We start from the raw sequence: 14,839 nt of genomic DNA, 5'->3' as shown, positions 1-14,839 counted from the left end.
TTTTTGGAGGAGGATTATTTGATAATGTATTAGTAGCCAACAACATTATAAATGAGGTTAGATGCAAAAGGAAAAGTTGCATTCCTCTCAAGGTTTATTATGAGAAAGCCTATGACTCTATTAGATTCAAATTTATGTTTTACATGATGGATAAATTAGACTTTTGTAGAAGATAGATTACATGGATAAAGGATAAAGTATTGTTTACAATCATCCACCATCTTAATGTTGGTCAATGATAACCAAACTCAACGAATTTTCCCTTCATTTGCCATTTGCTGGTATAACTTGTTTACTTAAATATGTCATTACTACACTAGTTCATTTTATTTATCTTTTTTCAAAATACCAACAAAGGTGGAAAAGGCTATGAAGAAGATTTAGAAGGAATTGTTATGAAGGGTGAAGCAGTGAAGGCAGAATGGTAGCATGTGTTAAGTGCGATACCATATGCAAACTAAAAGAGCATGACCCATCAGTAGTGAAGGATTTAAGATTGTTCAATATTGCACTACTAGGAAAATAAATGGAGAGTGAATGATTATGGAAAGAAATATTGAAGTCTGAATACAAAACATGAAAATGTCTAGATAATATGATCAATAAAAAGTATAAGTAATGTCCATGGAAAGAGGACAACAAGCATACATGAATATGGTTTGAGGGTAAGATAGAATGGAAAATAGAATAGTGAATAATATTAGACTCTAGAATGGTAAATGACCTGATTGTGAATCAACACATAGGTAGTTGGGGGCATAATAGCATTTGGAAGTGCAAGTTGGAATGATGGAGAGGGTGGATTGAGTGAGAGGTAACTTAGTTTGATATATTGAAGGAACAACATCAAACTATAAATTCTAACACGGATAGAGATGATATATAGGTATGAAAAGATTAAGATTCAAATGGTTTTATTATAAGACCAGCTTACAGAAAATTGCATAAAATCACTAGTATAGGTGAAATAGAGTTGCTTGAAAAAATTTGAAAGTAAAGGCTCCCTTCCATCAACTTAACATTTTTCTTGGAAATTTATATTAACAAAATGGCAACAAAATAGAAGTTGGAAAATAGGGCGTAAATATAACTAACAAATTATGTACTATGTGTGGGCTAGAAGAGAAATTTTTGAATCATTTGTTCTTCACATGTAATGTGGCACGAGAAGTTTGGAACCTGTGTAATAAATGGGTGGGTGTTGATAATGTATATTATTTCATGCTAAAACAACACTTTAGCCAATCTAAGAGATTGAATGTGTTCATCTTCTGTATTGCTATTTTTATTTTGAGTGGTGAGAGGAGTTCATTGAGAGGGTTGTCTCTATTTTCTTGTATACTCAATCATTATAGTCGATTCTCTTCAACTAAGGTTGTTGAAGGAGGATTGGATGTAGACTTGTGATAGTCGAACCAATATAGATTGTTTGTGTCTATCTTGAATGGTAACCTCTAACACTTCATCTACAAACATGTATGTAAAACTCTATAATGTTTATATATAGCTTATCTAACTTTAACAATTGACTTTTATCTTAAACTATATCACGAAACAACGAACTTTAACTTGTATAACTCATTCCACACTTGTGCTCAAATACTCACTTTATATCCTTCTATCTTGAAATCTTCTATTCTCTTTATGTCCCTCAATAAAAACAAGAAACCTCCGACATATATAATGCTACACCAAAACAATTGTTGTTCTAAAACTATATCACCGTAAAAGACAACTTCAAAATCTACAAACCAAACAATCAATGTAAAGAAACATGTTACCACAAATTCAAATATTTTCATTATCTTAAAAATCATTTTCGTATAACATACAAATTCAATCAATCTTAATAATATAACTCATTTAACTTAAAAACCATAAATCAATCATATATAAAAAATATTAAATTTATATTTATAAAAATATTCACAATAAATCATTTTAAGAGACTAAAAGAAGAAAATATTTTTTTTTAGTTTGAGCGAAAATATTTTCGTTCAAAAAATATGCTCCTTAAACGAGAATATGACACACACAAGATTGAGTTATAATGTTTTTTATATCGAATAGAAATATTCCTTAACACTGTTTGATTAGATTTTGAAAAGGTTGAAGTGTAGAAGCAACAATTTAGAGATAAGATACGGAAAAGAAAGAAAAAAAAAAGAGAGAGAAAAGGAGAAAAGAAAGGAAAGAAAATAGTGAGGGGAGGAGAGGACTCATAATAGATAGTGTAAAATAACTATTTCATCTATGAAAAAACATACATAGTGATGTTGAATGAGAAAAATAATAAAAAAGTCAAAACTTCTTTTTGTCTAAAAAAATATATATAAACAATTAAATAATTAATATTATAATTTTTGAAGTCAAATATACACAAGTCTTATCATTTAATCAATATATTTAGATTGTGGCAAATAGTTAAATAAAAAAGTATTTTAAAGATGTTGGAAAAATGACAAAAATAAAAAACAGAAACAAAACCTAAATTATTTTTTTCTTATATAAATAATAGATAAAACAATGAGATACACAAATATTTAATATTAGTTTAAATATAAAATTCAGAAATCCAGTAGTAAAATACATCTAATTTAAAATTTGATACAGTAAAATTGATGAAAAGTGTGAATGTTTAAAGTAGTACTGTGAAAATGAGTTGTAACTCACGGACCAACTCGATTTACCACGGAATTGAACCAAGTTGGGTTTAAAAAAAATGTAATTTTATATGCGGGTTAGTTTTCAACCCGGCTCACTCAAAACTCGGCTCATTGGGTTGAACATGTGGTAAGCCAGATTGGCTCACCAACCCACGTAATTTAATTTAATTATTTATTATTTTGTGTTTCAAAATATTATTAGTTAACATTTTTTTATTATATTGTAGATGATGATAAAGAAGAAGATGTTTCTAAGAGAAAAAAATATTATAAATTTATCTATTCAAGACTCTAATATTATAATGGAAATACAAAAATTATCAATATTAAAAACTTATTTATTTGTCTTTTGTACATGTTTTTGAACTACGTTTGGATTGTATGATACTTTTTTTTTAATTTTGAATTGTCTTTAGAGTTTAGTGTGGCGTTTATTTAGATATGAATTAAAAAAAATTGTAATTTTTTATTTAAAAAAATATAATTAAATGAGTCAATGACTTAACCCGTTTAACCTACCAACCAGTGGTAGGTCGGGTGGGTTCAAATTTTTTCAACTTGCTAATAAGTGAGCCGGGTTGGATTGGTTCACTAAGTAATCAACTCGTGATGGACCGAGCCGGATTACCAATTTTGAAAGCTATAGTTTAAAAGTAAGGTATATTTGGTTAAACGTGCAATTAAAGTGAATTAATCTACTTTATGTAGGTTGTGTATTCAAATATGAAGGCTCACAATAAGTTGGAGGGAAAGAGTGATGAACTGTTTGTTTGGTCCCTGCCATTAGTAATGTAGCCCCCATATCATCCTTACATTATGGAAGAATATTTCTTTCTTTCTCTCCCCTTATAATACCATTTCATGTGGTCTATATCTATTGTATTGTACCATATCTATGAAACTTCTGCAAATATATCATAAGTCTGTTCAACTTTTTTAGTAGGGGATATACAAGCTCTACACCAACAACATAAAACACAGCCTTTCCCTTGTTTTTTGTCCTCCTATATTTCCCTCACTCAGACACCCAACACGTCCTCATGCCGCAACACCAAACAACCTTAATGGAACCTGTTCTCACCCACAACCCCGGCAATGCCAAACCCAACTACGACTATGATGTCATAAACTGGTTTGAACATGTATCCCATAATGCTGGTTTTGTCCAGACTCAGTTGCTCACCCAGATTTTGAAGCAAAACTATGGAGTGGAATATCTCAAGAAATGGTTGGGGAACTACAATATCCTTGAGATGGACGCATGTGCATTGGAATCCCTTTTCTGTTCTGTGGTTCCCCTTGCCTCACACGCTGACTTTGAGCCATTTATCCAAAGGATTGCTGATGGGGACACAGCTCCTTTACTCACTCAACAACCCATAACCACTCTTTCCTTAAGGTACCATCACCTTTAGTTTTTTTTTTCCTCTCTAAAACCTTTTTCTTCTGCTTTTTAGGAGATAAAAAACTATGGTTCATTATAGTGCTGAATTTTCTTCATTTTATGGTCATGTTCATTACAATAAGGAATCGGAATACAGGACATTAGGATAGAGACCACCTATGGCTCTCTCCAAGTTATTCTGCCAAATCCATGGTTGTTCTAGTGTTTTTTTATTCATGACAAGGTCTGACTACAGGTGCTTTGTACGAGCTCATGAACAAAAGTCTTGAAAAAGTAATAACTTATAAACCATGAAAGTTCTGTAATACATTTTATTTATTCATGATTACAGTTTTTGTAATATTTTTTTGGTAAAGTGTTTCTTTCTCTTTTCTTATAATACATGGAATGGAGATAAAGCAAGGATCACCTGCCAATTTCTGATAAGTTTTTTTCCTTTTTTCCTGGTATGCAGCTCTGGAACAACAGAGGGAAGGCAAAAGTTCGTACCCTTTACTCGCCATAGTGCACAAACCACGCTTCAAATATTCACCCTAGCAGCTGCCTATAGATCAAGGTCTACATCTTTATAATATCTCCTTGTGTTCCCTTTAGATTTTTGTGTACCCTTTGTGCTCCGATTTTTATTTTTGTGTGTATATACTCTTACTGTGTGTTGCTGCTAATGTGTGATTACTCTAAAGCGCACGTTAAAAAATTCGTTCTTATCTTTTCACTGTTCACAGGGTTTATCCAATAAGAGAAGGAGGAAGGATTCTTGAATTCATATACGGCAGCAACAGGTTTAAAACAAAAGGAGGTTTAACAGCAGGAACAGCCACAACACACTACTATGCAAGTGAAGAATTCAAAATCAAGCAGGATGCGACCAAATCCTTCACTTGCAGTCCCCAAGAAGTGATTTCTGGTGGAGACTACAAACAATCCACGTATTGCCACCTCCTTCTTGGTCTCTTTTACTCTGACCAAGTGGAATTTATCACCTCAGCTTTCATCTACAGCATGGTGCAAGCTTTCAGCAGTTTTGAAGAAAATTGGATGGAGATTTGCAATGACATCAGAGATGGCACTCTTAGTTCAAGAATCAAGTTACCAAAAATGAGAAAGGCTGTTTTGGACATCATCTTTCCAAGCCCAGATTTGGCTTCGAAGTTGGAAAGTGCTTGCCATGAGCTAGAACTGGTAGAGTGGTCTGGTTTAATTCCTAAACTCTGGCCAAATGCTAAGTATGTCTACTCCATAATGACAGGGTCCATGCAACCATATTTGAAAAAGCTTAGGCATTATGCAAATGGGTTGCCTTTGGTTAGTGCCGATTATGGCTCAACTGAGAGCTGGATAGGGGTTAATGTTGATCCTAGTTTACCGCCAGAAAATGTAACATTCGCCGTGGTTCCTACTTTCTCTTACTTTGAGTTCATACCACTTCACAGGAATGAAAAAAAACTTAGTTCAGGAGCTGATGATTTCACGGAAGATAAGCCAATTCCTCTCTCTCAGGTTAAACTAGGACAAGAGTATGAAGTTGTCCTCACAACTTTCACCGGTATGCATTTTTTCTTAATTCTCTTCTATATCAGACAAAAAAAAAAATTAATTTTATGGAAGTCTTATTGAAGTTGTTTTGGACCTTTTGGAAGCTACTCAATTATTAACCAAAAGATAAGTGTACCAAAATCAAAGAGTTTCTGTTCCATAGCCCATCTCCCATCCTTTATCAGTACTCATTTCCTCGACCCATCTTTTCTTAGTTTTATGACCTACATTTTGAGCATGACACTTGGTAGAATTTACTAAATATCTCTGGAACAACAGCATCTTTGACTTTTTTGCCAAGTAAATGCATTTATCCACCTAATATCTAAACCTGTACACTGTTCATTTTTGGGCAAGCCCGTTTTGATTGACCTGTTATCTTACATAAAATAACGCCTAGAGTTACAGGTCAAGAAAGCAGTGATCGAGTTTCATTGTGTGCCACATGTGCAAGCTTGCTGCAGCATGAACATGGACATGTCTAGTAGCTAGTTGCATCAAGCCAAAAAGGTTTTGGTTCCACATGCATTAAAACGAGAGTGATATATGATTGAAGTGTGTAGAAATGGCATCAGGAGTGATATAAAATACGTGGACTGAAATGCATTCCAATAATTGGCGTTACCAATAATGGATAACAGTGCACAGATATATGTATTTGTTTCGTTTTTTATAGAAATGAATTAACCAGTCAAACTATACCTCCTAAATACTTTAGCTTGATACTCATCTTAGTTGAAACTTTTTACTAAAATTCATTTTATAAGAGTTTGTAGAAGAGATTTAAAAAACATTATCTCTTCACAGAAAACCGGAAAGTAAGTGGGGGTCACCGACCACAAACTAAACTGCACGTTAACAATGTTGGTCACACTTTGGAGTACTTGGCTGCATTTCCATGGTTATCTTTTTGTCGATGCTTCATCATCAGCCTTAGGAACACATTGTTTACAGTATTTTCTTTTGTTTCATTAGTTTTGTCTTGGTCTTTTTTTAATCATGCATGCTATAAGTTTGTCGGTGAAAATATGAAGTTTTTATCCAAAATGGAGGCATTACTAAATGTTGGTAATATATATTTCAATTTTATATGTATTGTGTAAGTCTGATTGTCTCTTTTCATGTTCGAAATCGTGTTGGCTGAACTCATGTTGGCCGAGCTTATGTTGGCTGGTCCTGTTTATTGACGGTTGCAACAAACTTGTTGGTGTTCCTTCTCCAGTAATACTTGGATTCTCAGAACATCTTCTCCAACTATAAGTAGTGTACTTTGCTTTCTCCAAAAGATGAAAACACTTTCTTTGAGCTCTCCCTCTCACCGATCAAACCTTCTTCGAGCTCTTCCTCTCATTTCTCTTTGTTTTTCCTTTTCTGGTTTCTAATTCGTATAATTCTCTTTGTTTACTCTCTAGGTAAAAGAGAGTTTTTTTTTTTTTTTGATAATTCTGATATCTTCAAATATTTTCAAAAGAATTATGATCTATTGTAGAAGACTTGCATAACGCGTCGTGAATAAGTTCTTAACAACAGGAATCTGCATATCTTAGGATGTTTTTGTTCGTAACCATGTTCTTTGGAGTACTTGGCAGCATTTCCATGGTTATCTTTTTGTAGATGCGTCATCGTCTCAGCCTTAGGAACCCATTACTTACAGTATTTCCCTTTGTTTAACTAGTTTTTTCTCAGTCTTTTTTTAATCATGCATGCTATAAGTTCATCAGTGAAATATGAAGTTTTCAACCAAAACTGAGGAATTACTAAATGTTGGTAATGTATGGACAAAGTGAGTAGAAAATGCAAAAGGTAAAATGGTTTTTTGTTTTTGTAAATGTGTAGCTGATATTTAATATGATTTGATGATTATGATTTTGGTGATTTGGGAGGAAGCAAGAAAGTAATGTGATGAAGATTGATTTCAGGACTATACAGGTGCAGATTAGGGGATGTGGTGGAAGTGGGTGGCTTCTACAATGGGACCCCAAAGTTGAACTTTGTGTGTAGAAGAAAGCTAATTTTGACAGTAAACATAGACAAGAACACAGAAAAGGACCTTCAACTAGTGGTAGAAAGAGGGTCCCAGATTCTGACAAAGGGAAAGGCCGAGCTGGTTGATTTCACAAGCTATGCAGATGTGTCAAAGCAACCAGGGCACTACGTAATATTTTGGGAGATAAAAGGGGAGGTAGACGACAAGATCCTCGGTGCATGTTGCACTGAAATGGACAAATTGTTCATGGATCATGGCTATGTGGTGTCAAGAAAAACCAACTCGATAGGGCCCTTAGAGCTCTGCATTTTGGAGACTGGGACTTTCAAGAAGATTCTGGACAACTTCATCGCGAATGGGGCAGCCTTGAGCCAATTCAAAACCCCCAGGTGCACCACCAATCGTGTCCTTCTCAAAATTCTCAACACGTGCACCACAAAAAGGTTTCAAAGCGCTGCTTACAACACTTGAACAACAATCATTCATCTGTATCATCTTCATCAATCAACACCTACTTTATTATATAGTTTCCCTAGTTTCCATCTTTTCTTCTGCTTTTCTCTTTCGATACCACTTCACTCGTGTATTTCATCCACTGTAATCAAAATCATTTCTCTGCTTTATAAGTAACAAGCTTTATTGAAAGGGATTCTTATATAATTTGTATAATATGGTTTCGTCTTCAGAATCATTGTTATGTTTTCATTAAAATAATCATACTTTAATTCCAATCTAGTCGTAGAAACGCTTACTAATATTAAAGCCTTTTTTTTAACTTCAAAATTTTGTTTCGATGCATTACTAAATATTAAAATATAATTTATTAAGATTTTAATTAATTTAAATTCTATTTAATTGCTAGAATTGCAGCTTATTATAACTTGAATTAATATTTCCCCCTTAGATTTTAGTGTATAAATTATCACATTCTTAACTATTCTATTATCTTAGCTACTCACGTAATTTATCACCATCTTTCTTTTAATGTCAAATATAAAAATATTATAATTATATAAATATCAAATCAAATAATAATTAGACAAATATCAACTACTAATAAAAAAATAAAAATAATTAAATGTTTATCCTGTAAATAAGTTACAACATTAATAGTTAAATAAAAGTTAATATTAGTTTTTTTAGATTATTTATAAAGGTGTTTTAGAAATTTAAAATGAGAATAAGTATGAGAAAAAATAATAAAAACGAATAAATACGTAAGTATTCATCTTTGTCTCATATTCAATATAAAAAAATAGATATTATTCATACTCATTCTTATGTTCAATAACTATAGGTATTCATTTTAAAATTAAAACAAGATCATATATCTACAAGACTAGTTGATTTGTTACTAGTTCAAATTACAATTTGAAGGTTAGGAAAACAAAATTAAAAACTAAAAAAAAAAAAGAAAATGACCGCGCATAGAGAAACAAACTAAAAGATACATAATAAGGAGATAATCATATTTCTCTCATGTTTTACCATTTTAAAATTCCTTACAAAACTTCCTTAATCATTCTTTGAATCATAATAAAACCTACACTTCATGTGTTGCCCAAGTGTTTTTTTTTTCTATTTTCTATAATCTAACATTAGTAAAGTCTCCAAAATAAAAAAAACTTGATCAAAGATTTTGTTCCTCTATTATACTATAATGTTATATCCTTCTAGAATATCACGAGCATTGTATCAGCATTTTGTTTGAGTAGCTCTCGTTTGAAATTTAGTCGAGTAGGTTTCGATCGAAATTAAGTTAAATTTGGTCGAGTCTATATCGACTCACTGAAATTTGTTTAAATTCGACTTAATTAGCCTTGAAAAGAATTGGCGAAATTAAGGTGAGTTGGTCATGTTTGAAATTTTGTTGAGTCGACCTTGATTGAAATTTGGTCGAGTAACCCCTGACTGAAATTTACTTGAGTTGATTCTAACTTAAATTTATTTGAGTCGGTTCTAGCTAAAATTTCACCCAACTCAACTGAGTCAGTCCTAACCAAATTTCAGTTAAATTAATTTCAATCGAAATTTGGTCAAATTCAACCAAGTTGGCTTCGATCAAAATTTTGCCTAAAAAAATCAATCTGGATTGAAGATCGAGATGGGTTGACATAGACTAAAGGTCAGCCCTAATCGATTTAAGGTTGAAACAAATATATTCAAACTAAAAGTCAAGATAAGTCATCTTTTTTCAATAACAAATTTTTAAAAATTAATATTTTTTATATTAAAAATAAACTCATAAACTAGCTTAATTCACGATTTTTTATAGACATTTTACACCTATAAATTATTTCAATACAATTTGTTGACTATGTGAACTTTTTTTTACCGCCTGTGTTGTTTACCAAATCCTATGATGTGGGACAAATTAACACTTCTATTTAACATAAAACAAATTCTACAAGTTAATTGTTATAAAATATATTCTTTTATTGGTTAAGGACTTTTTTTACGTTTTTAGTAATATTTGTTTTCAATGATATTAGTTTCAAAATATAAAACATCAAAACCAAATTTATTAAAACATATTTCTTTCGGTTTTAAACAGTACCTTTCTGTTACTATTATTATAATTATTTGCAAAACTATAGTTCTTTAGTTTTTTTAAGTTGATTTTTCCAACATTATCTCTGAACATAATTATTAAGAGTTTTAAATTGAAAAGGGACCAGACAAATTTATTTTAAGGTTCTCACAAAAGTCCAGGAATATTTAATTAATATGAATGAAATAGAAAAATATCTCTAAATTTTCAACCACTTATGTGTTTCTTTTTTATATAAAGGATTTTGTATTAGCTATTATTAATTATTTATTAGGGTATTGTTGGATTCTGTATTAATTTCCTTAATTATGCTTTATGTGATAAAAAAAATTAAGGGTATTTTTAGATAATTCTTTTTCCTATATGTGTTCTGAAAGAAAAATAAAGAAAATAAAAAAAAAGTAAAATTAATCTTTGCATACGTTAAATTTTTTTTTTAATTTCTCAAAAATGTAATTTTTAATTCATAAAGAATATGAGTTTAATTTATGGAAAAATTAATATAAATTAATATTTTTTATTTTTAAAGTATTTATGAAGAAGTTTTCTTCACTTCCCCCGTAAAATGAATTACTGTTTTGCAAAAGATGAAATAGTTGTAAAATTAATTGCATATGAAGTTTCAAATCATAAACCAAATACACATCATTACCCCAATAATATAATATCATATCAACAGATATATGAAGTTTCAAATCAATTAAAGAAAGACATGACCACCCTTGGTTTAACTTTCACTAAAGTACAAAATCAATACAACTAAGGAGTTCATCGTGCCCTTGTCTCTTTGTACTCATTTCCTCCTATCTCAACCAAAATTTAAGAACAATGATTATTTTAGCCTTCATCGTTGTTTTTAGGTCTCTATGAGTGGTATTTGTCACTAGTGACGAACTTATAAAGATAGGATTTTATTTGTTGTGTATTTATTTTAATTTTACACTGTAATTATTATTAAACATATTATTATTAAAATTACAGTTTGAGGTTGATATGAGAGGAAATCAAAATATTAAAATTAGGCATGTCAGATTTAGAGCATAAGATACAGGGTAGATAATTTAAATAAATTAATTGTTAATTATTGAGAACCTTTCTTTGTTGGTAGGATAGAGAACCTTAAAAACTTGAGTTGGCACATCCCTGATCATAGAGCAGCCCTGACCTGGTCCAATCAGTTGTGACTAGTCATATATGTTGGTAAAGAATAAAACAAGTTGATTGTAGATGCATAAAGTTATCATGTGTTAATTTCTAATAAATTATAATTTTAGAAAATCAGTCACCATGTATTTGGAATTCAAAGTAAGGATCCATATATAAATAAATAAATAAATAAATAAATAAATATATATATATATATATTTAATATATATATATATGATACGTACATTATATTATAAATATATACATTTACATTATTTATATATATATATATATATATATATATATATATAATGTAAATTTATATATTTATAAGATAATGTACGTATCATATATATATATATAAAGTAAGGATAGTTGTTTATTATATTGAAACGTGAGTGTTAATCAATAATTATATTACTTGTAGGTTTGTAAAAATTGCTGCATTTTATGAGCTGTTGTGGATTAGTTGGAGTTGTTTGATTCTTGGTATTGATTAACTTAGGTTCAATTGTGGAGATGTTATTTTTATAATTTGTAAGTGGTGAGTAATGTATATTGTTGAGATTGTGTATATGTTGGTTTTGGCAGAAAGTATATGATTACAAAGTGATGAAAGTATGATCCAAGTTGTAAATCAAGTTCCATCAGTGTAGGATCTCTTGGTGAGATTCTTAGTGTTTTAGAATGAAAGTAGGAGCTCAGTCTTGGGGGTCATTCTGAAACTCCAATGGCTAATCGTACTCAAGTAGAGGGATTAATCCATGTGGTGAAGAGTAGCAGGAGGTCTTAGTCTTGGGGGCTTCCAGTATGCCTCAAGGCCCGGAACAGGCTAACCTCGTGAGTGTGGCAGGGTGGGGAACCCAAGTTTCATAAGTCACCACGAGTGCAGGACCCGCCATAGCTCGACTATCATTCTAAAGTCCGGACGAGTCAAGTCTAGAAGATAACATGCTAGGATGTATGCCTTAAACTGCTTTGATTTAAGTTAACTCTTGTATGTTATGTGCTTGATATGATGCATGCTTTTATATAATTAGCTCACCCTTGCTTGTTTGTGTGCTTGTTGTATGTGTTTTCTTTTGCAATGATCATCAACTTGGATATGAGCAGAGGAAGATGAGGTTTCTTTGGAGGCAACATTGGAGAGAAATGAAGATAATGCTGCAGCTTAGACTCACTAGGAATTCTTAGTTCTCTTATGTCCTTTTGAAAAACCTTGTTGTGTTTTAAGTTTCAAATTCTAGGCATATTTTGGAATACCCTAGTGCTTGAAGTTTTAATTTCTTAGTAAATTCTGAAAGACTGTAATCCTATAATACTTTAAGTACATCTCTTAACTACTTTCTAATATTATAAATTGGTGATGTCTTTGCATATATATCTATTATATATTTGGGATATCACATTTATTGTATCAGAGCAGTTTCTGTCCTTAGGAAATCCTGTAGGGTATGTGTGTGCCTTGCTTATGCTTGTGTACTCTTAATCATGTTAGGTTAATCATCCTTATTTCTTTGAATGGACTGATGGTCTTTTCTCTCTATGTGAGCAGAAAAGATGGCACCTAGGCTTCCTCCTCCACCTCCTCAGTCAGAGACCTCTGAGTCCAATGCTCGACTTGAGGCCATACTTGAGGCACTGCAGTAGCAGAATGCTGCCTTAGTGCAACAAAACACCATTGCTCTACAAAGTTTAGAAGCTACAAGAGTGTCCTGATGAGAGAAAACTGGCCTACACCCAGTATTTGCTAATAGGAGAAGCTGGTCATTGGTGGAACAACATGAAGATGATCTTGACTAGAAGAGAGACTCCTATTACCTGGGAGCTATTCAGGACCAAATTTTACACTGAATACTTTCCAGACAGTGTAAGATTTGTAAAAGAAGTGGAGTTTCTGGAGCTAGCACAAGGCAACAGATCAGTTTCTGAGTATGCGGATCGATTCAAACACCTTCTCCGCTTCAACACCATGACGGTAGATGAAGACTGGCAGTGTAGAAAATTTGAAAATGGGCTGAGGAAGGATATAAAATTGCTAGTGAAAGGGTTGCGCATCAGAGAGTTCTCCACTTTAGTGGAGATGGCCCGTGATATGGAGAAGACCAAGGGAGAACCAGAAGAGCCACAGAATCAGCGGATCCAACCACTGAGGGTTGGAGGACCTACGGTATCGAGGGGTGGATCCAGCTCTAGGACGACCCCTTTCTCTAGACCTACCTCTTCTGGGTCTAGGGGTTCATCATCTCAGCCTTCAGTACAGTAGGGGCAATCCAGTTTTGCTAGCCCAGTCCGATGCTTCATGTGTGGGGGACCACACCTCTAGTCTGTGTGCCCTCAGCTGATAGGGTATAAGAGGTGTAACATCTGCAGACGAGACGACCATTATGGTAGAGACTGTCGTACAGTCAGGAGGACAGGGCCATCGCCATGCCCATCGGGGAGAGCAGTACAGAGAGGTGGCAATGTCAGGCCGCAAGCAACAGGGAGAGTTTACGCCTTGACTGGAGCTGAGGTAGCCAGCGCAGGTAATCTCATTGTTAGTAGCTACTTATTATCTGGAGCTTCTTGTGTGGCACTGTTTGATTCGGGGACGACGCATTCATTTGTGTCTAAGGCTTGTGTGGAGAGGCTCGGTCTAGTTGTCAGAGAGCTTCCGTGTGATCTGGTGGTGTCTACACCAGTAGCGGGGTTGGTCAGGACATCTAATGTGTGCTCTAGATGTCCTATTGAGGTAGAGGGGCATAAGTTCAAAGTGAACCTTATTTGCTTACCTGTGCAAGGGCTAGAGGTAATTCTAGGAATAGATTAGTTAGCCACCAATCGTATTCTCTTAGAATGCGGTGGGAAAAAGCTAATATTTCCCGAAGAAGATGAAGACCTTTCGTTGTCGCTCGGTGTATTGAGGCAAGACATCTTTGAGGGTACTAGTTGTTTCTTAATCATGTTCCATATGGACGAGACTTTTGATTTAAACTCTTCAGCGCATGGGAACCAGAGTGTAAATCTTCTGGTTGTTAATGACTTCATGGATGTCTTTCCTGAAGAAGTTCCTGGTTTACCTCCTCCGCGAGAAGTGGAGTTCTCTATTGATCTGGTCTTAGGAGTAGGGCCAGTATCTATAGCCCCTTATAGGATGGCTCCAGCCGAGTTGGCTGAGTTGAAAAAGCAGATTGAAGAGCTGTTAGAGAAGTAATTCATTAGGCCCAATGTTTCACCTTAGGGTGCACCAATCTTGTTGGTGAAGAAGAAGGATGGCAGCTCCAGATTGTGTGTTGATTATAGGCAACTGAACAAACTCACGATCAAGAACAAGTATCTGTTGCCTATGATAGATGATCTGTTGGATCAATTGCATGGAGCCACTGTGTTTTCTAAGATTGACTTGAGATTAGGCTATCATCAAATCTAGGTGAGGGCTGATGACGTTCAGAAGACAGCCTTCAGATCCAGATATGGCCATTACGAATATGTAGTCATGCCTTTTGGGGTGACTAATGCTCCCGCGATCTTCATGGGTTACATGAACAGGATCTTCAGACCTTTCT

At 33.3% G+C, this 14,839-nt stretch overlaps 2 protein-coding genes across 2 annotated transcripts; both read left to right on the top strand.

Annotated features, from left to right (window-relative positions):
* Window positions 1-3,427: 3,427 nt before the first annotated feature.
* LOC124825141 (indole-3-acetic acid-amido synthetase GH3.10-like) lies at window positions 3,428-8,285 on the top strand. The gene is made up of 4 exons (XM_047297683.2): window positions 3,428-4,065; window positions 4,526-4,627; window positions 4,797-5,617; window positions 7,527-8,285. The coding sequence occupies exons 1-4, from the start codon at window positions 3,707-3,709 to the stop codon at window positions 8,063-8,065; spliced, it is 1,821 nt and encodes a 606-aa protein (XP_047153639.2). The 5' UTR covers window positions 3,428-3,706; the 3' UTR covers window positions 8,066-8,285.
* Window positions 8,286-12,851: 4,566 nt separating this feature from the next.
* On the top strand, window positions 12,852-14,487 carry LOC124825144 (uncharacterized). Its single transcript, XM_088093600.1, has 4 exons — window positions 12,852-12,929; window positions 12,991-13,548; window positions 13,633-14,082; window positions 14,146-14,487. The coding sequence occupies exons 1-4, from the start codon at window positions 12,852-12,854 to the stop codon at window positions 14,485-14,487; spliced, it is 1,428 nt and encodes a 475-aa protein (XP_087949726.1).
* Window positions 14,488-14,839: the final 352 nt, after the last annotated feature.

This window comes from Vigna umbellata, chromosome 6 (assembly GCF_029865625.1).
Source record: "Vigna umbellata cultivar VRB3 chromosome 6, Vumbellata_1.0, whole genome shotgun sequence".
Lineage (NCBI taxonomy): Eukaryota > Viridiplantae > Streptophyta > Magnoliopsida > Fabales > Fabaceae > Vigna > Vigna umbellata.
This window is presented reverse-complemented; position numbering and strand designations above follow the sequence as displayed.